General features: G+C 44.1%; 1 protein-coding gene across 3 annotated transcripts in view; it reads left to right on the top strand.

Moving 5' to 3' along the window:
• The window catches only part of ROR2 (receptor tyrosine kinase like orphan receptor 2), a 233,497-nt gene that overhangs the window by 190,479 nt on the left and 16,397 nt on the right, over positions 1–26,621 (top strand). For all 3 annotated transcript variants that reach the window (XR_004054093.1, XM_010373595.2, XM_030920389.1), the window contains exons 3-4: positions 1,221–1,508; positions 2,634–2,664. Coding sequence is in view for 2 of the 3 variants with exons in the window: in XM_010373595.2 (XP_010371897.1) it covers positions 1,221–1,508; positions 2,634–2,664 (319 nt within the window). In the remaining variant the exon portion in view is untranslated. The remainder of the gene's footprint in view (positions 1–1,220; positions 1,509–2,633; positions 2,665–26,621) is intronic.

Below are 26,621 nucleotides of genomic sequence, written 5' to 3'. Positions count from 1 at the left end.
ATCACATGACCACCTGAGCTCCACCTCCTGTCAGATCAGCAGCAGCATTAGATTCTCATAGGAGCACAAACCCTATTATTGTGAACTGCACATGTGCGGGATCTAGGGTGTGCGCTTATGAGAGTCCATCTTAGGAGCAGCCCACTCACTCCCCATTCTGGGTGCTTTAAGACCCCGTGTGCCCCCTAGTGTGTGAGCGCGGGACTGCTTCTGTCTGCTCTGGACCTGGGTGCAGCAGGACAAAGCCTTCAGCTCCCCTCAGCATCGTAACTTCTGTTCTATTTACAGGACAGTGATTAGCTTGGTTTGGGGATGTCCATATTTTGAAACACATCTCCTTTTTATATTTTACTTCTGTGGCTCTGTGCTTAATGATGTGGCAGGCGGGGAGGAGGGACTTTCTGAGCGTGAATTTACATCATTTCGACCAGCCCAGGTTAGATGTAGTGTTGGAAAGAGAAGCACAGTTGATCCTCATCGTTTGCAGATTCCGTATTTGTGAGTTCACCTAATACCTAAAGTCTATTTGTAACCCCCAGATCAACACTCATGGTGCTTTTGTGGCTTTTCACAGACACACGCCCAAGGCAGTGAAAAATCTGTGTCCCAGCTGGGGTTGAATAAGGCGATAGTCGGCTTCCTGGCTTCTGCTCTCATACTGTGAACATGTGGCCTTTTCTTGGTCTATTTAGTGCCACGTTTCTTGCATATTTGGGCTTTCTGTTGGTGATTTTACTGTTTATGATGGCCCCCAGGCACAGCGCTGAAGTGGTCTGGTGTTCCTAAGTGCAAGAAGGCTGCGACGTGCCTTATGGAGAAAATAATGTGTGTGAGAGAAGCTTCGTTCAGGCATGAGTTATGAGGCTGTTGGCCGTGGGTTCAATGTGAGGGAATCAACAGTGCACATTGAATATGGTGTCTTTAAACAGAAACACACACAAACCAAGGTTACGTATTGGTTAGTTGATGAAAATATTATGACGAGAGGCTCGCAGGAATTTGACTCTGTGTTTCCCGTAGGAGCAGTGGTTCAGTATTCACTAATTCAGTGTTCCCTGTAGCATTCTGGGAGATAATTACCACAGATAACAAGAACCTATTTTAGTAGGTGACAGAAAATGGAAAACTTCCCTCGGAGGAGTTCATAACGGAGGCCCCAGGTGGCCCTTCCCTCCAGCCCTCACTGAAGCTTGCTCTTTTGTGACCCCTCTCCTTGGCAGGTTACTTTCTGAATTTTCTGGAGCCAGTAAACAACATCACCATTGTCCAAGGCCAGACAGCAATTCTGCACTGCAAGGTGGCGGGAAACCCACCCCCCAACGTGCGGTGGCTGAAGAATGACGCTCCGGTGGTGCAGGAGCCGCGGCGGATCATCATCCGGAAGACAGAATACGGCTCGCGACTGCGAATCCAGGACCTGGACACGACAGACACTGGCTACTACCAGTGCGTGGCCACCAACGGGATGAAGACCATTACCGCCACCGGCGTCCTGTTTGTGCGGCTGGGTGAGTCGGGCAGTGAAGTTGAAGTCGTGGGTTAGCAGATACGAAGGTTCCCAGCCACTGAGCAAGAGGTCTGGTTGCTATTTGAAACTGAACACACGAGTCAGCACGGATGCGGGGACAGCAGTGAAACCATTCCCTACGGCCTTCCCCGTGTGCCCCAGGCACAGCTTGACCTGTTACCCATTTACTAGTAATAAAAGAAAATATGGCCAGGTGGTGGCTCATGCCTGTAATCCCAGCAGTTTGGCAGGCCGAGGCGGGCAGATCACATGAGGTCAGGATTTTGAGACCAGCCTGGCCAACATGGCAAAACCCATCTCTACTACAAATACAGAAATTAGCTGGGTGTGGTGGTGCGTGCCTGTACTCCCAGCTACTCAGGAGGCTGAGGCGGGAGAATCACTTGAACCTGGGAGGTAGAGGTTGCATTGAGCCGAGATCGCACCAGTGCACTCCAGCCTGGGTGACAAGAGTGAAACTCTGTCCCAAAGAAAAGAAAATAGGTGCAGATGGAGTGGTTTATAGACCTGGAGCCCAGAAGACAATCCCAGGCGCACACGGGGAGCCGAGGTGTTTATCAGGAAGGCCATGTGTTAGGAGGTCAGGTGTCTGTGGGAGGGTGGCCACACTGCAGGACAGCTGGGCAGGGTCCAAGGCTGGCCTGGATGGGTTGGGGAGAGAGCTGAGCGCGATGACCAGAGATTCTGAATCTCTGTGCTCGTCACACCTGGTGAAGGAATTAAGTGGTAGGAAGGAATGTGTCCCCTTCATCCCAGCTGTGAGAACCCCCCAGGCAGCAAACGCCCCGGCCCTGCCACCCAAGCCCACGCCATCTGATCACAAGTGGTAAAACAGATTCTGTGTGTAAAGACTAGATGAGAAGAGAGACAGTAAGGATGGCAAAAACTCCAAAAACAAAGATACCCTCAGTGTCAAAGCGCCCCTTCCCTTGTGTGTGGTTTCCAGCCTTGCTGACGTAACCACGAGCGGAGCCTGAGGCCCGAGGACAGCTGCCCAGCAGTGAGCCCACTGGCTTCAGCCTGTTTACCACTGGCCTGATTTGAAGAAGGTCATATTCCAAATCATGGAGTATTAATAACTCGTGTTTTTGTTTCCTCTTTTTAGGTCCAACGCACAGCCCAAATCATAACTTTCAGTAAGTATCTGTATCCCCCAAACCATGTTCTGCTGCGCTAAGGGTTTTTGTTATGTAAGAATCTGGGTTTTAAATCCTGCCAGCTCATGTCTTTGCCGAATTTGCTAGAAGTTGGCTGTGTTTCATACAGGGATGGCCACGTGCTTGCTTAGGGTTGGGAAACGTTTACATTTTCCATGTTTCTTGTACAGAAAAAATGTCAGAAAACCCAAAATGGTTAATTTCTTTCTGTGATCATGACCTTACACAGGGCTACTGAGAGGAGTATAAATATACAGACCAGGTTGCCTGGGCACCAGGAAGGATCCCGGCTCATTAGGACGTTTGGAAACAGGGACATAATTCACTCTGAAATCCCAGCACCACCAGCTGCAGTTAATAAATGTGTGCCCCTGAGCCTTGGGCCGCCCTGTGACCGTGGGCGGGGGTCTCAACCCCACCTTGCAGATGAGGAGACCGAGGCTCACAGTCCTTCGAGAGCTGCTGGCAGCAGTGGCTTTGAACTCAGGCCTCTGGTTTCCCAGCACGAGGTTGTTCCACTGTGGCCAGGCTGTCTTGGGAGTGTCCCCTCTGAACTGCCCACGTTCTCCCATCATGTACACAGAGGAGTGCTCGTTCGTTGCCCGTGTTTGAGATGAGCAGTGACTGTCCAGGTCTCCTGCGTTTCCTCCTCAGGCCTATTGGAGAGCAGTGCTTGGTGAAGTCGTGGGTAAAGTGTGCAGTATTGGCTGATTTCTGTTTCCCTGGGCCTCGTATCCATTATCCACCCATGGCGTGCTGCTGCAACACTACACTGGGAGGCTCGGCAGGGCCGCGACCTGTCTCAGCAGACATCAGCAGCTTGCTTACAGAGGGCAGATTTTCTTTTTAGACAGGCCTGGCTCTTTCACCCAGACTGGAGTGCAGTGGCACAATCACGGCTTACTGCAGTCTTGGACTCCTGGGCTCAAGCCATCCTCCCCGGTTCAGCCTCACAAGTAGCTGGGACTTTAGGCACGTGCCACCACACACCCAGATAATTTTTTCTTATATTTGTAGAGATGGGGTCTCACTATGCTGTCCAGACTGGTCACAAAGTCTTGCCTCGAGCAATCCTCCCGCCTCATCCTCCCAAATCACTGGGATTGTAGGTGTGTGCCACCACACCTGACCTAGACGGAAGATATTTGGGAAGATTCTCTGCTAAGCAATAGTGATGGAGCGTTTTTCCTTAATAATCCTTTAGACACAGAGTAAGGAAAGAAGAAATTGCAGCATGAGCACAATTGTGGGGCTTCGGAAAAGGCATATAAGTCATTTCAAAAGTTGAACTATTGTTTCCTCTTATTTTATATTTATGTATTTTATTTTAGTTATTTTATTTTTCAAGAGAGTCTCGCCCTGTCACCCAGGCTGGAGTGCAGTGGTTCAATCTCTGCTTACTGTAACCTCTGCCTGCCAGGTTCAGGCAGTTCTCGTGTCTGAGCCTCCCAAGTAGCTGGAATTACAGGTGCACACGACCACGCCCGGCTCATGTTTGTATTCTTAGTAGAGACGGGGTTTCATGATGTTGGCCAGACTGGTCTCAAACTCCTGATCTCAAGTGATCCGTCCACCTTGGCCTCTCAAAGTGCTGAGATTACAGGCATGAGCTGCTGCACCCGGCCTATATTTGTGTATTTTATAAATAAAACTTTTATAGTTCATTTATATATATTTACATAAATATATTATGTAACTATATAATATATTGTAAATATATAGCATATAATTATAAAGCTATAATTATATAAATATTAAACATATTCATGTATTTATATACAAATTATAAATTTATATATATATTTATTTAAATTATTTCACAATATTTTTACATTGACTTTCTTCTCATTTTAAGTTATGGATTTAATCCACACATTGATGTAAATGACTGGGGCAGTTTCGGAAAGTCCCGCCTGACCTCCCATCCTTCCAGGCCTCCCACCTCCCTTGTCACGAAGGTAAATCATCCAGGGAGTTTCTAGGCACTCAGTACATATACATACCTCTACCCAAGGAAATACATCTTAAGAAAACAATCAACTTGAAAAAAGGTCTAAAAGAACAGAAATTACTCAGTATTACTGAGGCAGTGAAGAAATGCGCTTACCTATACACGATCGGTGAGAAATTTCTGGAGTGCTATTTGACAATAAACATAAAACTATTTTTAAAAAGAAATACCTCATAACAGTTTTATGTACTTTTTTACATAAATGATGCTATACTTGACATGTTTAGTTAACTATTCATAGAAATCTTTCCATCTCAGTGTATTTGAAGTTTCCAGATGCTCTCTTTCCCTCTTTCTGGACTCATGTGCAGAGCACGTGACCGTTCCATCGCGATGGGCATTCCTATCAGGGAAGGCTCATCCCAGCCACTCGTGCCACCGCGTCTCCCTGTCCTGGCCCTGAGACCTGTGGCTGGGTTTCTCTGGGAGAGATTCTGAAGAGGGAAAAACTGCAGGGGCACAGGCACCCCCTTTTTATAACTGATACTGCAAATTGGCCATTTGTAGATTACCTTGCCGACACAACGGCAAAGGACCCATTTCTCCTTATCTTCCATAAGATGACTTCCAAACTTGTTAACTTCCACCAGTCGAAGGATGGAAAATGAATAAATGACCTGCTTTGTTCTCCATTTCCCTGGTTACTAGTGAGGCTGAGCGTGTGGACACACGTTGCTTGGCACTCATGTCTCCTCTTTGTCAATTGCCACTTCATATTCTTTACTCGTTTTTCCTTTACATTGTTTCTTAATGAATTTTGATAATTCTTTACATCTCATTTCTTGATCATATAGAAATTAAAACTTTCACAAATGAATATTTTTCATGTTGTGCTTATTAAAGAATGTCCTAATTTCCTTGAAAAATTCTGACAATAGTTTGATTGGAATTACAATGAATTTTTAGGTCAGGTTGATGAGAATTAATATCTAAATTGAATTTTCTCATTAAGGACTACTTTGCTTTGTGTTCCAAGGTGTTTTCTTTTTCTTAACATTTTATAATGAAAAATTTCAGACATACAGTTGAAAGAATTTGATAGTGGGTTCCTATATACTCACCAGCTAGATGCTAGCGTTTACATTTTACTGTGCTAACTTTATCACTTATCATTCCAACCAGCCTCCATCTGTCCATCAATCAAATTTTTCATTCATTTCACTGAGTTGCAGATACTTGTACATTTACCCTGAAATACTTCAGCCTGTATATCATTAATGAGATTTCAGTATCTGTGTATGATTCTTGCTGCTGCTTCTTCAGTTAAAATTTGCATACCAATGAAATGCACACGTCTTAAGTATAGCACTAATAAAGTCTGACAAATGCATAAATCTCTGCGATCCAAACACCCTTTCCAGGTACAGAATCTCTGTCACGCCTGCAGGTTCTGTCGTGCAACTTCCTAGCCAACTCCCTTCTACCCCAGGCATCCACTATTCTGATTTTTTAAGTAATGGATTAGTTTTTCCTGTTATTAAACATCACAAAAATGAAATCCTTCAGCATGTAGCCACTTAAGCCTGGTATCCTTTTAGCACAATGCTTTTGAGATTCATCTGTGTTGTACACATGTCCGTAGGTTACAGCTGTTTATTGCTGAATAGTATTTCACTGTATGAACACACTAGTTGGTTGGTAGACACTTAAGCAGATTCCAGGCTTGACTAGTATGAATAAAGTTCCTTGTGTAGGAATACTCTATACAAGTTTTTTGTGGACATGTATTTTCATTTCTGTTAGTGTTACCTAGGTGTAGAACTGCTGGATTATAGGGCATGTGTGTGCTTAATTTTATAAGACATTCCTGGACCTTCTCCTAAACTCTTTTTACCTCCACCCACAGTGTGGGACACATGTGATCACTCCACATATTTCCCAACATCGGTGCGGTGAGCCTTTTTAAGTGTAGCTATTCCGGTGTATGCAGTGATTCAAGTGATCTTTTATATCATTCCAGTCTCTTGAAAGAGTAATTTTTACTAGTGATTTATAAATTTTCAAGTAAATATATTTAAAGCTGTCAAGTTTCCTCTGAATACCATCTCCCTGCTTCTACCATGCATTTAGGCTTTTGTTGTTGGATACTGTTTTCTGACTTCTGTTGCATTATTATTAGGGAATATGGGCTGTTTATATTTTACTCTTAATTATTTATTGAGATGTTTCTTTGTAACTGGTTAGATATGGTCAATTTTTGTGAATCTTGCCTATTGTTTCAAAAATAAGTATGCTTTGATGTGGCTGCACATTTCTTGACTCATCTATGAGACTGAGTATAAGTATGTTATTAAAAGTATCTTTTTATTTTGAGACAGAGTCTTGCTCTGCCGCCCAGGCTGGAGTGCAGTGGTGCGATCTCTGCTCACTGCAAGCTCCGCCTCCCGGGTTCACACCGTTCTCCTGCCTCAGCCTCCTGAGTAGCTGGGACTACAGGCACCTGCCACCACGGCTGGCTAATTTTTTTGTATTTTTAGTAGAGACAGGGTTTCACTGTGTTAGCTAGGGTGGTCTTGATCTCCTGACCTCGTGATCTGCCCGCCTCGGCCTCCCAGAATGCTGGAATTACAGGCATGAACCACTACGCCTGGCCTGAAAGTATCTGTAATTTTTTTGTCCACATGGATACCAGATACCTGAGGATTTGTGAAAGTCACCCACACTCATTCTGGATTTGCTAGTTTCTATTAGTTATCTGTTGTTAATATTTTGCATGTATTGTAAGGTTATATAGGTTTTTGTGGGATTTTTCGGTTTCTTTTTACAGTCCCTTTTTATGCTTTTTGCCTTGAATTCAGTTTTGCGTAACAATAATAGAGTTCATGTGCAGAGCATGTGACTGTTCCATCATGATGGGCATTCCTGTGCTTTTTAAATTTGCATTTGCCAGGAACCTTTTTTATGATTCCTGTCCCACTCTTTAGTTTTTCACCTTTCTGTGTTCTGTTTTATGTAGTTCTCTTGTAAATGATGTATAACTAGATTTTTTTGGGAGGTTGTTGTGGAGGGCTTTCCAGTCTGAAAGTCCATGTTAATACATGTAGGTTAAATTCATTTTAACTAATACACAGTATTCCATTCTGTGAGTCAGTTTCCACTTTAATCATGCATTGGCTGCTGAGTGAAGGTTAGTTCTTTTCGCTGATAGGCACCCTCTTACAGTGACTGTCCATCCCATGTCTCTTTGTCCCTATGGGCGAAAGTCCTCCAGGGACAGAGATCAGGAAGCAGGTTTACAGGTGTGCATCACCCACCTCTCCCAGGAATGGCCAGATTGCCCTCTGTGATGGCCAAGTCATTCATAGCCTCACATGAGTTATTATTTCCTCATGTTTTCTAGCACATGGTTTTATCAGAACTTAAAATGTTGCCAGCATCTTAGGTGTCAAATAGTAATTTTACATTACATTTCACCAGTAAATAGTGAGGTCGAACATCATTTTGTCGTTTTAAAAGCCACTGCATTACCTGTGTGTATCCAGCCTATCCTCATTATTTGCAGATTCCGTGTTTGCAAATTTGCTTATTCACTAAACTTCATGTCCCCCAAATCAACACACGTGGTGTTTTCATGATCATTCTTGGACATGCTCAAAGTGGAGAAAACCCGAGCTCCCTGACACATGTTTCCAGCTGAGACCGAAGGAAACAACGCTGCTTTCTTCTTCTAGTCCTCATGCTGCGAACACGCATCCTTTCTGTCTACTTAGTGTCACTATGTGTGTCACTATTTTTCCTATTTGTGTGCTTTCTGTTGGTGGTTCTGCTGTGGTGAATGGCTCCTAGGTGTGGCGCTGAAGTGCTATCTAGTGTCCCAAGTGCAGGGAGCTGTGATGTGCCTTACAGAGAAGACATGTGTTAGAGGCTGTGCCTTTTCCACGAATCAGCAATATAGATGTCTTTAACCAAAAATGTACATAAAACAAGGTGTGTATTGATTGGTTGAAGCAAATGTTGTAACCAGAGGCTCTCAGAAAGCTAACTCTGTGAACAGTGGCTCAATATTCACTAATTCAATGTTTGTCTTGACATTATAGAAAATAACTATGGCAGATAACTAAAATAGACTGCACTTTGTCCATGTTTCTGTTAGAATATGTGTTTTTCGGTCAGGTGTGGTGGCTCACGCCTGTAATCGCAGCACTTTGGGAGGCCAAGGCGACTGGATCACCTGAGGTCAGGAATTTGAGACCAGCCTAGCCAACATCATGAAACCCGGTCTCTACTAAAAATATAAAAATTAGCCAGGCATGGTGGTGCATGTCTGTAATTCCAGCTACTCAGGAGGCGGAGACAGGAGAATTGCTTGAACCCAGGAGGCAGAGGTTGTAGTGAGCCAAGATCACGCCACTGCACGTCACTGGGCAACAGAGCAATACTTAGTCTCAAAAAAAAAAAAAAAAAAAAAAAAAAAGGGGAGTATTTGTTTCTCTTGCTTTCTAAGAGTTTCAAAATAATTTCTAGATATATGCCTTTCCATAGTTATTACTCCATCTATAATTTATTTCTATGCTGGTATAAACTAGTATTCTACTATGATGTTTTTCTCTACAGATGGCCTGGAGTCTTGGCATCATCTAATGAATGACCTAATCTGTAATCATTAAATTTAATATCAGCCCTGCCCTATGTGAAATTTCTATAGATGTGGGTCTGCTTATAGGCTGTTTTGTCCCTATAGCTTCTGTTCCTGGACTAATTCCACAGTATTCTAACAGTCCAGCTTTGTAACGTGTCTGTCCATATGCAGGGAATGATGCCCTCCTCTACTGCTGTGGACCCAAGTGTTTCCCCCCCAAATTCATGTGGCGACAGAGCCTGTACTGGAGACAGGACCTTTGAAAGGTGTGATTAAGGTTAAATAAGGTCGTAAGGGTGGAGCCCTGACCTAAGAGAAGTGTACAAGAGGAAGAGACATAGAGATCTCAGGTGCCATCTGCAAGGCAGGAGGAGAACCTCCACTAGGAGCCAAATTGGCTGGCACCTTGATGTTGGACTTCCAGCCTCCAGAGTGTGAGAAAATACATTTCTGTTGCTTCAGCCACCCAGTCTATGGTATTAGTTATGGCAGCCTGAGCTGATGATTGACCCACCTTATTACCATACCGTTTTTCTAAATTACCTTTCCTGTTCTTTGCCTTGTACTTTTCCTTGTGAATTTTATGTCTTTGTATTGGAATTGAATAGAAGTTTGATTGATTAGGATAGAACTGATGCTGCTGTTTCTAGTTTGTAGTTTGATATTTCTTTAAGTTGTCTGTGCGCTTTTCTTTCTTTCTTTTTTTTTTCTTTCCTTTCTTTGGAGGTGGAGTTTCGCTCTTGTCACCCAGGCTGGAGTGCGATGGCACCATCTCGGCTCACTGCAACCTCCGCCTCCCAGGTTCAAGTGATTCTCTGCCTCAGCCTCCTGAGTAGCTGGGATTACAGACGCCTGCCACCACGCCTGGCTAATTTTTGTATTTTTAGTAGAGGCCGGGTTCCACCATGCTGGTCAGTCTGGGGTCTCCTGACCTCTGGTGATCCACGTGCCTCAGCCTCCCAAAGTGCTGGGATTGCAGGCGTGAGCCACCACGCCCGGCCTCTGTACCCTTTGCAGTATAGTTTTACAATTTTCTCCATGATGACTGGGCACGCCTTTCTTAAGTATGTTTCTAGGTGGTTCATTGATTCTACTAATGATACTGATATCGGTCTCTCCCAAATTTTATTTTTAAATTGTGTGCTAGTGGTGGTTGAGAAAGGCATTAAATTTTAGATACAGATCTTATACCCATAACTTTGTTGAACTTTTTCATTATTTTTTCCTGAAGTATCTTTTGGATTTTTTTCTATGGGGGAATTAAAGTTTTCTACAAATACGTTTTTCTATTCCCACCTGTATATATTAATAAAAATTATCTATATTCCAGCATACAACACGATGTTTTGATATATGTATACATTGTGGAATGGCTAAATCAAGTTAATGGACATATGCCTCACTTGATATACTCCTCATTTTCTTGTAGTGAAAACACTTAAAGTCTGTTTTCTTTAGCAATTTTTTTTAGACGGTGTCTTGCTCTGTCACCCAGACTGGAGTGCAGCGGTGGCACAATCTCAGCTCACTGAAACCTCCGCCTCCCAGGTTCAAGCAGTTCTTCTGCCTCAGTCTCCCAAGTAGCTGGGATTACAGGCGTGCACCACCACACCGCTAATTTTATATATATATATATATACACATACACACATACACACATATATACGCACATATATATACATACATATGTATATGTATATATATTATATATATATAATATGTATATATGTGTGTGTGTGTGTGTGTATATATATATATTTTTTTTTAAGTAGAGAGAGGGTTTCATCATATTGGCCAGGCTGGTCTCGAACTCCTGACCCCAGGTGATCTGCAATACATTGTTATTCACTATAGTCATGTTGTAAAACCGAGCTCTTCACCTTAGTCCTCCTTCTAACTGAAATTTTGTATCCTTTGACCAACATCTCCCCAGTTCCACAGTCTCAGCCTCTGGTAACCACCACTGTGCTTTCTGGCAGAGGGCTTTTCCACGCGAGGACATTCTTTGACTTTGTAGTGCGTAGTAGCAGCCCACTGGCTGTTATCTTTCTGCAGCCATGAGTCTCTTTTCCCCAGTGACCCCGCTGTGTTTCAGTAGACTGACTCTTCCCCCACCCCGCCATAATGATGTGCTTATGATATCTCCGGACCATAACCAAATGAAGACAGAAGGAGAGAATCAGTGAGCTTAAAACAATAATCCATAGGTTCTCTGATTCTTTTACTCAACCAGTTTATCCTATCAGTGGCACCTCTTTTGGGCCACTTCCATAGAAAATGCACAACAGTTAGCATTCTTCCATTGTTGGTCAAGACGTGTGTCCTCTCTGTATAAAGGGAGAGTTGAACAGCAAACAGTAGTATCGCCTTGGCTTAGCCCTGTGTGCAGCGTGACAGCAAGACATGCTACCGTGGATTCTTAGCGATGAATTCTGATGGTTGCTGACTCAGGGCTTCCACTCACGGCTCTTCCTTGGGTGCTGTCCTGGCCCGTCCACACGCATGGGCGCTGTGGTGTGTGGGACTAAAGCTTTTGCATGTTGAGGGAGGTGGATATCCTTGAAGGTTAAAGGATTTACCACCATAAGACATTGCTTTCCCTTCTATCCCTGTGAAATTGGGGCCGAGGAGGGTGTGTATATGGAGAACAAAGCCTAAAGAAAAGGCGGTGCCTCCACAGATGGAGCTTCCGAGGCCAGGGTTAATGCTAAGCTGCCTGTCTCATATTTCATATTTCCTGCTCTGCTGAGAAGTGGCACATTTAGATGAGTATAGGCCCATACACAGGTCCTGCTTCTAGCGGGAGGGAGGTGGTGGGGTGGGGGGTGCTGCCTTCGTGAAGTCAGAGCACCAGAGACCTTGGCTGGCCTGTGTTGGTGTCCTGGACCCACCCCATGGCCTACAGGTGTGTGCATGCATATTGTGCTTCACACACACACATACACACACACACACACACCTGCTCAAGGAAAGTGTGTTGTTCTTTTGAATAATGAAAAGCTGTGTTAATTATTGGCCTCTGGGAAATCACCTTCCTGGGGCCATGGCCCTGTTATTTTCTTATGGGAACAAGCATCAGTTAATTCCAAGACGTCAACCGTTCTCCATCCAGACGCTTGTGACCCGGGACTCCTTGTTTCCAAGTCTGACTTCTCTCCCCAGCTCCAGCCCCACATGTTCACCCACATAATGAGCCTGTCCAAGCGGGTGATTTGAAGGCACCTCTCACCGAGTGTGTCTACATGGAATTCGGCCAGCTGCCAGCCCAAACTCCTTCCCTTGCTGTTTTGGGGGAGTTTTCATAAGTCTAGTTCAGCGTTTATCCTAATTACAGGAAAACAGCACTATAAAATTCAAAGTGCCAAGTAAGAAGCTGGTAATTAGAAATGACATCAGCGGAAACCAAGCCAGGCCAGGCATGGTGGCTCAGGCCTGTAATCTCAGCACTTTGGGAGGCCAAGGCGGGCCGATCACTTGAAGTCAGGAGATGGAGACCAGCCCGGCCAACTTGGTGAAACTCCCTCTCTACTAAAAATACAAACAGTAGCTGAGCGTGGTGGCGTGTGCCTGTAATCCCAGGTGCTGGGAGGCTGATGCCCGAGCATTGCTTGAACCTGGGAGGTAGAAGTTGCAGTGACCCAAGGTCACACCACTGCACTCCAGCCTGGGCAACAGAGTGAGACTCCATGTTTAAAAAAAATAACAAAAATAAAAAAAAACCAAGCCGCCTTATTGCTGACAAACTCGGGCAAAAGGCTGCCATTTGGCATTTGATAATAAAGCCCTCAGACCACCAACGTAATCAAGTTCAACTTAATTCAGGCAAAGCTTAAAGGAGGGAAGCCAGTCTACTTTTTTTCTCAGTAACATCTTTTTATGATAAGGTCTATTTTCTAGAAAATACAACTTTCCTTAAGTCCCATAGTACAGAAACAGAATAAAAGCTAGAAACTGAATTTGCTTTAAGGTTATGTGATACGAGCAGTAGGTAACTAAGCAGGCAATCATCAATAAGGTAATTCAAGAATAGATACACACATCTAAATGCAGACTATAGGCTGGGCGCGGCGGCTCACGCCGTAATCCCAACACTTTGGGAGGTTGAGACGGGTGCATCACCTGAGGTCAGGAGTTCAAGACCAGCCTGGCCAACATGGTGAAACCCCATCTCTACTAAAAATACAAAAATTAGCCAGGCGTGGTGGCACACACCTGTAATCCCAGCTACTTGGGAGACTGAGGCAGGAGAACTGCTTGAACCCTGGAGGCAGAGGTTGCAATCAGCCGAGAGCGTGCCATTGTACTCCAGCCTAGGCAACAAGAGCGAAATTCCATCTTTAAAAAAAAAAAAAAAAAAAAAAAAGCTCGGCGCAGTGACTCACGCCTGTAATCCCAACACTTTGAGAGGCCGAGGTGGGCAGATCACCTGAGGTCGGGAGTTTGAGACGAGCCTGACCAACATGGAGAAACCCCGTCTCTACTAAAAATACAATATTAGTCCAGTATGGTGGCAGATGTCTGTGAGCCCAGCTACTCAGGAGGCCAAGGGAGGAGAATTGCTTGAACCCAGGAGGTGGAGGTTGCAGTGAGCCGAGATCACGCCACTGCACTTTAGCCTGGGCTAAAAGAGCGAGACTTCATCTCAAAAAAATAAAAATAAATAAAACATAATTAATAAATAATGAATGAGACCATGTGGTGACACAGGATATTTGCAATTCAGCAGTAATGAAAATGTGCACACTTGATGTGCACTCGCACGTGGAATGCCGCTGTAGGTCGTTTTGTTTCCACCCGAGCCCGTGGATTCCAGGGGCTAGCTCTTACGCCATATTATGCACAGTGAGAGCCTCTTACCAACTGACTTCAGGGTTTTCCAAGGAAATAGCAACCTTCCAAGGGGGAAAGTCTTTGGGAGGGAGTAGCCACCTGAACAGTGTAGGAGAAAACAGCATTTACTTCCCAGGGAACTGGCACCCTCAGAGCCATTGTCTTCTCTGCCTCTGGCCGCCTTATGTGATCCTGGCCATAGAGGTGTCCGTGGCAAAAGCCAGTATTTCCAAGGTTCTGCTGACTTGGATTTTTATGATATCAAACATTGGTGTTGGGCATGTTCAGTTGGATCAGGTGGACGTTTTTGCCACATCTAATATGTTACCAGTCTAGTCAGATATTGAGAGCATTTCATTTTGGAAGCAGAGAGGAATAAATATACAGCATCTAATTATCAAGGAAATCATTTATTCAGTTAACAAATTTCAGCCGGGCGTGGTGGCTCACACCTGTAATCCCAGCACTTTGGGAGGCTGAGGTGGGTGGATCACCTGAGGTCAGGAGTTCGAGACCAGCCTGGCCAACATGTAGTGAAACCCTGTCTCCACTAAAAATACAAAAATTAGCTGGGTATGGTGGTGAATGCCTATAGTCCCAGCTATTTGGGAAGCTGGGCAGGAGATTCAACTTCCAGGAGGTGGAGGTTGCAGTGAGCCAAGATCGTGATGTTGCATTCCCGCCTGGACGAGCAACAGAGCAATATTCCATCTCTCAAAAAAAAAAAAATTAACAAATTTCTATGGAGAGTCAACTACGTGCGAGGTCCTATTCAAGACGTTGAGGATACAACAATGAATGCAACAGATAAAAACTAAAAATTCCTGCCTTGTGCTGTTGACATTTTGTTTGGAGACCCTTATGTCTGGCCTCTTTCATTAAATGTAATATCTGAAAGATTTATTCTGGTTGCCTGTACAGCACTTCATTCCTGTTTATTGATGAGAAATATTTTGTTGTATGAATATACTACAGTATGTTTATTCACCTACTGATGAGCATTTGGGGGCAAGTATAAATCCATGTACATTTGTGTTCACATATTTTTGTGAACTTGTTTTCATTTCAACATTGTGATTTTTGAAGTTTCAAGTGTGGAGGCCTTCGACGTCTTTTGTTGGGTTTATTCCAAAGTATTTTAACTATTTTCAAATATAGAGTGCAGTGGCATTAAATTAACCCCAGTTGGTCAATGTGCCTCTTTAGTATCGTCTGTGTTTATTTTGCTGGATTCAGTTGGCTAATGTTTTGAGGAGGACATTGCCCATTTTGATAGTAGGCATTTTGGTCCGTAACACTCTTTTTTTTTTTTTTTTTTTTTTTTTTTTCCATCATAAGTAAAATTTTAATAGTACAATTCTTTTTTTTTTTTTTTCTCTTTATGCATAACTTTTTTTTTTTTTTTTTTTATTATACTTTAAGTTCTAGGGTACATGTGCATAACGTGCAGGTTTGTTACATATGTATACTTATGCCATGTTGGTGTGCTGCACCCATCAACTCGTCAGCACCCATCAATTCATCATTTATATCTTGTATAACTCCCCAATGCAAGCCCTCCCTCCTCCCCCCTCCCCGCTCCCCATGATAGGCCCCAGTGCGTGATGTTCCCCTTCCCGAGTCCAAGTGATCTCATTGTTCAGTTCCCACCTATGAGTGAGAACATGCGGTGTTTGGTTTTCTGTTCTTGTGATAGTTTGCTAAGAATGATGGTTTCCAGCTGCATCCATGTCCCTACAAAGGACGCAAACTCATCCTTTTTTATGGCTGCATAGTATTCCATGGTGTATATGTGCCACATTTTCTCAATCCAGTCTGTCACAGATGGACATTTGGGTTGATTCCAAGTCTTTGCTATTGTGAATAGTGCTGCAATAAACATACGTGTACATGTGTCTTTGTAGTAGAATAATTTGTAATCCTTTGGGTATATACCCAGTAGTGGGATGGCTGGGTCATATGGTACATCTAGTTCTAGATCCTTGAGGAATTGCCATAGTGTTTTCCATAATGGTTGAACTAGTTTACAATCCCACCAACAGTGTAAAAGTGTTCCTATTTCTCCACATCCTCTCCAACACCTGTTGTTTCCTGACTTCTTAATGATTGCCATTCTAACTGGTGTGAGATGGTATCTCATTGTGGTTTTGATTTGCATTTCTCTGATGGCGAGTGATGATGAGCATTTTTTCATGTGTCTGTTGGCTGTATGAATATCTTCTTTTGAGAAATGTCTGTTCATATCCTTTCCCCACTTTTTGATGGGGTTGTTTGTTTTTTTCTCGTATATTTGTTTGAGTTCTTTGTAGATTCTGGATATTAGCCCTTTGTCAGATGAGTAGGTTGCAAAAATTTTCTCCCATTCTGTAGGTTGCCTGTTCACTCTGATGGTAGTTTCTTTTGCTGTGCAAAAGCTCTTTAGTTTAATTAGATCCCATTTGTCAATTTTTGCTTTTGCTGCCGTTGCTTTTGGTGTTTTAGACATGAAGTCCTTGCCCATGCCTATGTCCTGAATGGTACTACCTAGATTTTCTTCTAGGGTTTTTATGGTATTAGGTCTAACATTTAAGTCCCTAATCCATCTTGAATTAATCTTCGTATAAGGGGTTAGGAAAGGATCCAGTTTCAGCTTTCTACTTATGGCTAGCCAATTTTCCCAGCACCATTTATTAAATAGGGAATCCTTTCCCCATTTCTTGTTTCTCTCAGGTTTGTCAAAGATCAGATGGCTGTAGATGTGTGGTATTATTTCTGAGGATTCTGTTCTGTTCCATTGATCTATATCTCTGTTTTGGTACCAGTACCATGCTGTTTTGGTGACTGTAGCCTTGTAGTATAGTTTGAAGTCAGGTAGCGTGACGCCTCCAGCTTTGTCCTTTTGACTTAGGATTGTCTTGGCAATGCGGGCTCTTTTTTGGTTCCATATGAACTTTAAAGCCGTTTTTTCCAATTCTGTGAAGAAACTCATTGGTAGCTTGATGGGGATGGCATTGAATCTATAAATAACCTTGGGCAGTATGGCCATTTTCACGATATTGATTCTTCCTATCCATGAGCATGGTATGTTCTTCCATTTGTTTGTGTCCTCTTTGATTTCACTGAGCAGTGGTTTGTAGTTCTCCTTGAAGAGGTCCTTTACATCCCTTGTAAGCTGGATTCCTAGGTATTTTATTCTCTTTGAAGCAATTGTGAATGGAAGTTCATTCCTGATTTGGCTCTCTGCTTGTCTGTTACTGGTGTATAAGAATGCTTGTGATTTTTGCACATTAATTTTGTATCCTGAGACTTTGCTGAAGTTGCTTATCAGCTTAAGAAGATTTTGGGCTGAGATGATGGGGTTTTCTAAATATACAATCATGTCATCTGCAAACAGGGACAATTTGACTTCTTCTTTTCCTAACTGGATACCCTTGATTTCTTTCTCTTGCCTGATTGCCCTAGCCAGAACTTCCAACACTATGTTGAATAGGAGTGGTGAGAGAGGGCATCCCTGTCTTGTGCCAGTTTTCAAAGGGAATTTTTCCAGTTTTTGCCCATTCAGTATGATATTAGCTGTGGGTTTGTCATAAATAGCTCTTATTATTTTGAGGTACGTTCCATCAATACCGAATTTATTGAGGGTTTTTAGCATGAAGGGCTGTTGAATTTTGTCAAAAGCCTTTTCTGCATCTATTGAGACAATCATGTGGTTCTTGTCTTTGGTTCTGTTTATATGCTGGATTACGTTTATTGATTTGCGAATGTTGAACCAGCCTTGCATCCCAGGGATGAAGCCCACTTGATCATGGTGGATAAGCTTTTTGATGTGCTGCTGAATCCGGTTTGCCAGTATTTTATTGAGAATTTTTGCATCAATGTTCATCAGGGATATTGGTCTAAAATTCTCTTTTTTTGATGTGTCTCTGCCAGGCTTTGGTATCAGGATGATGTTGGCCTCATAAAATGAGTTAGGGAGGATTCCCTCTTTTTCTATTGATTGGAATAGTTTCAGAAGGAATGGTACCAGCTCCTCCTTGTACCTCTGGTAGAATTCAGCTGTGAATCCATCTGGTCCTGGACTTTTTTTGGTGGGTAGGCTATTAATTGTTGCCTCAATTTCAGAGCCTACTATTGGTCTATTCAGGGATTCAACTTCTTCCTGGTTTAGCCTTGGGAGAGTGTAAGTGTCCAGGAATGTATCCATTTCTTCTAGATTTTCTAGTTGATTTGCGTAGAGGCGTTTATAGTATTCTCTGATGGTAGTTTGTATTTCTGTGGGGTCAGTGGTGATATCCCCTTTATCATTTTTTATTGCATCTATTTGATTCCTCTCTCTTTTCTTCTTTATTAGCCTTGCTAGCGGTCTGTCAATTTTGTTGATCTTTTCAAAAAACCAACTCCTGGATTCATTGATTTTTTGGAGGGTTTTTTGTGTCTCTATCTCCTTCAGTTCGGCTCTGATCTTAGTTATTTCTTGCCTTCTGCTAGCTTTTGAATGTGTTTGCTCTTGCCTCTCTAGTTCTTTTAATTGTGATGTTAGAGTGTCAATTTTAGATCTTTCCTGCTTTCTCTTGTGGGCATTTAGTGCTATAAATTTCCCTCTACACACTGCTTTAAATGTGTCCCAGAGATTCTGGTATGTTGTATCTTTGTTCTCATTGGTTTCAAAGAACATCTTTATTTCCGCTTTCATTTCGTTATGTACCCAGTAGTCATTCAGGAGCAGGTTGTTCAGTTTCCATGTAGTTGAGCGGTTTTGATTGAGTTTCTTAGTCCTGAGTTCTAGTTTGATTGCACTGTGGTCTGAGAGACAGTTTGTTATAATTTCTGTTCTTGTACATTTGCTGAGGAGTGCTTTACTTCCAATTATGTGGTCAATTTTGGAATAAGTGCGATGTGGTGCTGAGAAGAATGTATATTCTGTTGATTTGGGGTGGAGAGTTCTATAGATGTCTATTAGGTCCGCTTGGTGCAGAGATGAGTTCAATTCCTGGATATCCTTGTTAACTTTCTGTCTCGTTGATCTGTCTAATGTTGACAGCGGAGTGTTGAAGTCTCCCATTATTATTGTATGGGAGTCTAAGTCTCTTTGTAAGTCTCTAAGGACTTGCTTTATGAATCTGGGTGCTCCTGTATTGGGTGCATATATATTTAGGATAGTTAGCTCTTCCTGTTGAATTGATCCCTTTACCATTATGTAATGGCCTTCTTTGTCTCTTTTGATCTTTGATGGTTTAAAGTCTGTTTTATCAGAGACAAGGATTGCAACCCCTGCTTTTTTTTGTTCTCCATTTGCTTGGTAGATCTTCCTCCATCCCTTTATTTTGAGCCTATGTATGTCTCTGCATGTGAGATGGGTCTCCTGAATACAGCAGACTGATGGGTCTTGACTCTTTATCCAGTTTGCCAGTCTGTGTCTTTTTATTGGAGCATTTAGTCCATTAACATTTAAGGTTAATATTGTTATGTGTGAACTTGATCCTGCCATTATGATATTAACTGGTTATTTTGCTCATTAGTCGATGCAGTTTCTTCCTAGCCTCGATGGTCTTTACATTTTGGCATGTTTTTGTGATGGCTGGTACCGGTTGTTCCTTTCCATGTTTAGGGCTTCCTTCAGGGTCTCTTGTAAGGCAGGCCTGGTGGTGACAAAATCTCTAAGCATTTGCTTATCTGTAAAGGATTTTATTTCTCCTTCACTTATGAAACTTAGTTTGGCTGGATATGAAATTCTGGGTTTAAAATTCTTTTCTTTAAGAACGTTGAATATTGGCCCCCACTCTCTTCTGGCTTGTAGAGTTTCTGCCGAGAGATCTGCTGTTAGTCTGATGGGCTTCCCTTTGTGGGTTACCCGACCTTTCTCTCTGGCTGCCCTTAAGATTTTTTCCTTCATTTCAACTTTGGTGAATCTGGCAATTATGTGTCTTGGAGTTGCTCTTCTCGAGGAGTATCTTTGTGGCGTTCTCTGTATTTCCTGAATTTGAATGTTGTCCTGCCCTACTAGGTTGGGGAAGTTCTCCTGGATGATATCCTGAAGAGTGTTTTCCAACTTGGTTCCATTTTCCCCCTCACTTTCAGGCACCCCAATCAGACGTAGATTTGGTCTTTTTACGTAATCCCATACTTCTTGCAGGCTTTGCTCATTTCTTTTTCTTCTTTTTTCTTTTGGTTTCTCTTCTCGCTTCATTTCATTCATTTGATCTTCAATCGCTGATACTCTTTCTTCCAGTTGATCGAGTCGGTTACTGAAGCTTGTGCATTTGTCACGTATTTCTCGTGTCATGGTTTTCATCTCTGTCATTTCGTTTATGATCTTCTCTGCATTAATTAGTCTAGCTGTCAATTCTTCCACTCTTTTTTCAAGATTTTTAGTTTCTTTGCGCTGGGTACGTAATTCCTCCTTTAGCTCTGATAAGTTTGATGGACTGAAGCCTTCTTCTCTCCTCTCGTCCAAGTCATTCTCTGACCAGCTTTGATCCGTTGCTGGCGATGGGCTGCGCTCCTTCGCAGGGGGAGATGCACTCTTATTTTTTGAATTTCCAGCTTTTCTGCCCTGCTTCTTCCCCATCTTTGTGGTTTTATCTGTCTCTGGTCTTTGATGGTGGTGACGTACTGATGGGGTTTTGGTATAGGTGTCCTTCCTGTTTGATAGTTTTCCTTCTGACAGTCAGAAGGACTGTCTGTTGGTCTGTTGGAGATTGCTTGAGGTCCACTTCAGACCCTGTTTGCCTGGGTATCAGCAGCAGAGGTTGCCGAAGATAGAATATTGCTGAACAGCGAGTGTACCTGTCTGATTCTTCCTTTGGAAGTTTCCTCTCAGGGGTGTACTCCACCCTGTGAGGTGTGGGGTGTCAGACTGCCCCTAGTGGGGGATTTCTCCCAGCTAGGCTACTCAGGGGTCAGAGATACACCTGAGCAGGCAGTCTGTCCGTTCTCAGATCTCAACCTCCGCGTTGGGAGATCCACGGCTTTCCCCAAAGCTGTCAGACAGAGTCGTTCGCGTCTGCACCGGCTCCCGCTACTTCCCCTGTTGGTCTTCAGCTGTGCGCTGTCCCCAGAGGTGGAGACTACAGAGACAGGCAGGCTTCCTTGAGCTGCTGTGAGCTCCACCCAGTTCGAGCTTCCCAGCGGCTTTGTTTACCTACTTAAGCCTCAGCAATGGCGGGCGCCCCTCCCCCAGCCTCGCTGCTGCCTTGTGGTTAGATCGCGGCAGACTGCTGTGTTAGCAGTGAGGGAGGCTTCGTGGGCGTGGGACCCTCCCGGCCAGGATTGGGATATATTCTCCTGGTGTGCCTGTATGCTTACAGCGCAGTATTGGGGTGGGAGTTACCCGCTTTTCCAGGTGTTGTGTGTCTCAGTTCCCCTGGCTAGGAAAACGGATCCCCTTCCCCCTTGCGCTTCCAGGTGAGGCGATGCCTCGCCCTGCTTCAGCTCTCGCTGGTCAGGCTGCAGCAGCTGACCAGCACCGATTGTCCGGCACTCCCTAGTGAGATGACCCCAGTACCTCAGTTGAAAATGCAGAAATCACCGGTCTTCTGTGTCGCTCGCGCTGGGAGTTGGAGACTGGAGCTGTTCCTATTCGGCCATCTTGCTCCGCCCCCAATCGGTCCGTAACACTCTTGTGGTGTCCTTGTTAGATACTCTTGTGATGTCCTCATCGTATTTTTCTTCTTTTCTTCTTTCCTTCTTTCCTTCCTCCCTCCTCCTTCCTCCTTCCTCCTTCCCCCTTCCCCCTTCCGCCTTCCTCCTTCCCCTCCCCTCCCCTCCGCTCCCCTTTCCTTTACTTTCCTTTCGACAAAGTCTTACTCTGTTGCCCAGACTGGAGTACAATGGCATAATCTTGGCTCACAGCAACTTCCACCTTCCAGGTTCAAGTGAATGTCCTGCCTCAGCCTCCTGAGTAACTGGGATTACAGGCACGCATTGCCACGCCCAGCTGATTTTGTATTTTTAGTAGAGATGATGTTTCACCATGTTGGCCAGGCTGGTCTCAAACTCCTTACCTCAAGTGATTCACCTGCCTTGGCCTCTCAAAGTGCTGGGATTACAGATGTGAGCCACTGCACCTGGCCCTTATCATATTTTTCTGATGTCCTTGTTAGATATTTGTATCAGAGTTGTCTCTTATTTGTATCTTTTTGTCTCTTTGCTTCAGTTTGGAAATCTCCTGTTGACCTGTCTTGAAGTTTATAGGTTTTTTTCTTCTGCTGTGTCCACTCTGTTATACAGCCATGCATCATGTAACAATGGAGATACGTTGTGAGAAATGCATTAGTGATTTTCTGCTTGTAGGGACATCATGTAGTGTACTTACACAAACCTAGATGATTTCGCCTACTGCACACCTAGGCTATATGGTACAGCCTGTTGCTCCTAGGTTACAGACTTGTACAGCATCTCACTATACTGAATACTGTGGACAACTGGAATATAATGGGAAGTATTTGTATATCTAAACACAACAAAGGTACAGTAAAAATATGGTATAAAAATTAAATGGTACACTTATATAGGGCACTTACAGTGAATGGAGCTTGCAGGACTGGAAGCTGTTCTGGGTGAGTCAGTGAGTGAGTGGTGAGTGAATGTGAAGACCCAGGACATTTCACATTACTGTACACTAGTGTAGACTGTATAGACACTGTACATTTAGGCTACAGGGAGTTTATTAAAAATTGAGTAACTGCACTCCAGTGTCAGGACAACTCCGACGTCACTAGGCAATGATTATTTTTCAGCCCCGTTATAATCTTGGGGGGACCACCATTGTGGATGTGATCTGTTGTTAACCAAAAACATCGTTATGTGGTGCATGGCTGCACCATCCAATGAATCTTTCATTGTGGACTCTTATGTTTCAGTTCTAGGCTTCCCTTTTAGTTCTTCTTTTACAGTTTCCATCCCTCCTGAAATACCCTACATCTTCACTACACCATCTTCTGTTCTGTGTTTTCATTACTTTAAAGCCCTGTGATACGGTTTGGCTGTGTCCCCACCCAAATCTCAACTTGAATTGTATCTCCCAGAATTCCCACATGTTGCGGGAGGGACCCAGGGGGAGGAAATTGGATCATGGGGGTTGGTCTTTCCTGTGCTATTCTCATCACAGTGAGTAAGTCTCACGAGATCTGATGGGTTTATCAGGGGTTTCCACTTTTGCTTCTTCCTCATTTTTCTCTTGCCGCTGCCATATAAGAAGTGCCTTTTGCCTTCCACCATGATTCGGAGGCCTCCACAGCCATGTGGAACTGTAAGTCCAATTAAACGTCTTTTTGTTCACAGTCTCGGGTTTGTCTTTATCAGCAGTATGAAAATGGCTGAATCCACCCTGCTCTGCTGATTCTAACGTTTTTTTCCTCTTGAACACGGGTTATATTTTCCTGTTTCTTTGCATGTCTGGTAATTTTATTGTATAGTGTTCATCACGGTTTGTACTCTAGGTTTTGCACTCAAAGTAAAGAGTATTGAGTTTTGAAGATTACTGTCAGAGCACCTAAAGCTTAGGGAGTTTTTGCTTTGTGAATGTGGGTAGTCTGCTCTGTCTCCTGGTGAGTCACAGATTGAGCTTCCTCTGCTTCACCCAGGGAGGCAGCCCATTTAGGACAGTCAGCCTCTGTCATAATAAGATAAACAATTATGAGAATGGGTTACTACTTTGTAACAAAACAATAGGGGAAAGATATTAACTTGGTACACAATATGTAGCTACATTTGAATTTTGACATGGATTCCTTTTCAACCTTAAAAAAGCCTTAGTTTCCTTTAAAACTCCGTCATTATTAATACCTATGAAGGTTTATTCTCAGCATGTGTCATCTAGGGGAAGGCTGTGGATCCACCCCACCATCTTGCCAGTCTCGGTGGAGGAGCACCTTATATCACAGTCTGCTGGCCCCTGCTTCTATTTCTCCCCGATCTCCTACCCCTCTCTTGTTGCTTTTCTTACCCAGGGTTGTCGTTATTTTACATCATTATTACTATTATTATTATTATTATTATTATTTGAGTCAGAGTCTTGCTCTGTCACCAGGCTGGAGTGCAATGGCACAATCTCTGCTCACTGCAACCTCCGCCTCCTGGGTTCAAGCGATTCCCCTGCCTCAGCCTCCCGAGTAGCTGGGACTGCAGGCGTGCACCACCACACCCAGCTAATTGTTTGTATTTGAGTAGAGATGGGGTTTCATCATGTTGACTAGGATGGTCTCGATCGCCTGACCTCGTGATCCACCCACCTCGGCCTCCCAAAGTGCTGGGATGACAGGTGTGAGCCACCGCGCCCGGCCGGGTTGTCATTATTTAGCGCCCTCTCTCCTCCTTGACAGTCACTTCTTGGTATAGAAGTTTCTTCTTCATCCATGTCCTGTCAGGCCTCGGATCAGTGCCTGGCAGCATGAGGGCAGGGCATTTCCACACTGCGTTTCTGAAACGTGAAGCTCCGCCAGCTGGTGCGCATGTCTACTGCACTTAACGTTGCTGAAGGAATTTTATAGCTGCCAAATTCCGTCACAGCCCTTTCCTTGCTTTCCCAGGGATCCACTTAACAGACTCTCTCCAGCTCTGTTCCTCGTCCACGGCCCCAAATGTGCCAGATAAAGATAAAATATAATTGTTTGAAAATAGAAAGCAACTCCCACTTGTTTTCTCAGACAATTCAAAAGCAAAGATGCCATTTTCCAAGCACTTCTGTCTGGCTTTTTGGAGATATATATATATATATATATATATATACTTTTTTTTTTTTGAGACAGAGTCTAGCTCTACCACCCAGGCTGGAGTGCAGTGGCATATTCTTGGTTCACTGCAAGCTCCACCTCTCAGGTTCACACCATTCTCCTACCTCAGCCTCCCGAGTAGTTGGGACTACAGGCGCCTGCCACCACGCCCGGCTAATTTTGTTTTTGTATTTTTAGTAGAGACGGGGTTTCACCGTGTTAGCCAGGATGATCGATCTCCTGACCTCGTGATCCACCCGCTTCAGCTTCCCAAAGTGCTGGGATTATAGGCGTGAGCCACCACGCCCGGCCTAGATACTGTCTATTCAGATTGAAAGCCCACTTCAGTGAGAGATCTGTGAGCGGGGTGTGATGGCGGGAGACTCCCCACCCCCTTGTCATCTTCCTTACACCCCCTTGCTCTCTCAGTCCTGTGGGCACCTGACCAGCAGCCGGGGAGAAGCCTGCAACAGGGGGAACAACCTTCTCTTCCTTGACTCTTGCAAGGTAGAAAAGAAATTGCTCACATTTGTGGAGTCATCCCAAGAGACTGAGCTGAATCTCATAGCTTAGGCATAGCTGACATTAATCCAATCAGGCAGGTCTTAATGATTTTTCCAGCAAGAGTGGACAAGCACCCTGAGCCCGCCTCCAGACAGGGACATGTCCAGCACATACCCAGGCAGAGGTGACTTCCATTTATGTTGGTGGTGTGGCCAGTGTCTAATCAGCAGTTAACTTCAGCTCAAAATGAGTGAAAGCGAGACAGGCAGGCTCTCACTGTTAACATATGTGCTGCCCATTTAAACTACCTTTAAGGAACCCGTAACCCAAGGAAGCAATGGCTGGCGAGCTGGAGTTAACACCAAAATCTCCTTCTTTGAATTATTATTATTATTATTATTTTGAGACAGAGTCTTACTCTGTCACCCAGGCTGGACTACAGTGGCGCGATGTCGGCTCCCTGCAAGCTCTGCCTCCTGGGTTCACGCTATTCTCCTGCCTCAGCCTCCCAAGTGGCTGGGACTACAGGCACCCACCACCACACCTGGCTGATTTTTTGTATTTTTAGTAGAGATGGGGTTTCACCGTGTTAGCCAGGTTGGTCTTGATCTCCTGACCTTGTGATCCACACGCCTCGGCCTCCCAAAGTGCTGGTATTACAGGCGTGAGCCACCGCGCCCGGCCCCTTCTTTGATTTATTTATGGCTCCGGGTTCTGTTCTTTGAGAAAAGGGTTTTCTGCAGAAGCTTAAGAAGGTCTCCGCTATTGCAAGTGTTCAGCCTCTGCCTTAGCAAGAGAGTTCAGATAGGGATTTTAAGTCCATTTGGTTAAATTGAACACATTCTTTTTTTTTTTTTTTTTTTTTTTTTAATTTAAAGACAGGGTCTTGCACTGTCACTCAGGCTGGAGTCCAGTAGTTTGATCACTGCTGCCTCTGTCTCCCAACTCAAGTGATCCTCCCACTTCAGCCTCCTGAGTAGCTGAGACTATAGGCACGTGCCACCATGCCCAGATAATTTTGGTATTTTTTGTAGAAATGGGGTTTCACCATGTTGCCCAGGCTGGTCTCGATCTCCTGGGCTCAAGTGATTCACCAGCCTTGGCCTCCCAAATTGCTGGGATTACAGGCACGAACACTGTGCCTGACCTTAAATGGAAAAGAATTCAGATTTCATTTGGGGATGGTCTACTCTGAATGGATGTAGGCGGAAAGCTGAGGGCTCTCAGGCTTAGGGGGTAGGTTCCAGATTTGCTGGAAAAGAAGCTACTGAACTACAGGCCTGACGTGCTCATGCAAGGCTTGTCCTAGCATCGTCAGTCC

This window comes from Rhinopithecus roxellana, chromosome 16 (assembly GCF_007565055.1).
Source record: "Rhinopithecus roxellana isolate Shanxi Qingling chromosome 16, ASM756505v1, whole genome shotgun sequence".
Taxonomy (NCBI): domain Eukaryota; kingdom Metazoa; phylum Chordata; class Mammalia; order Primates; family Cercopithecidae; genus Rhinopithecus; species Rhinopithecus roxellana.
This window is presented reverse-complemented; position numbering and strand designations above follow the sequence as displayed.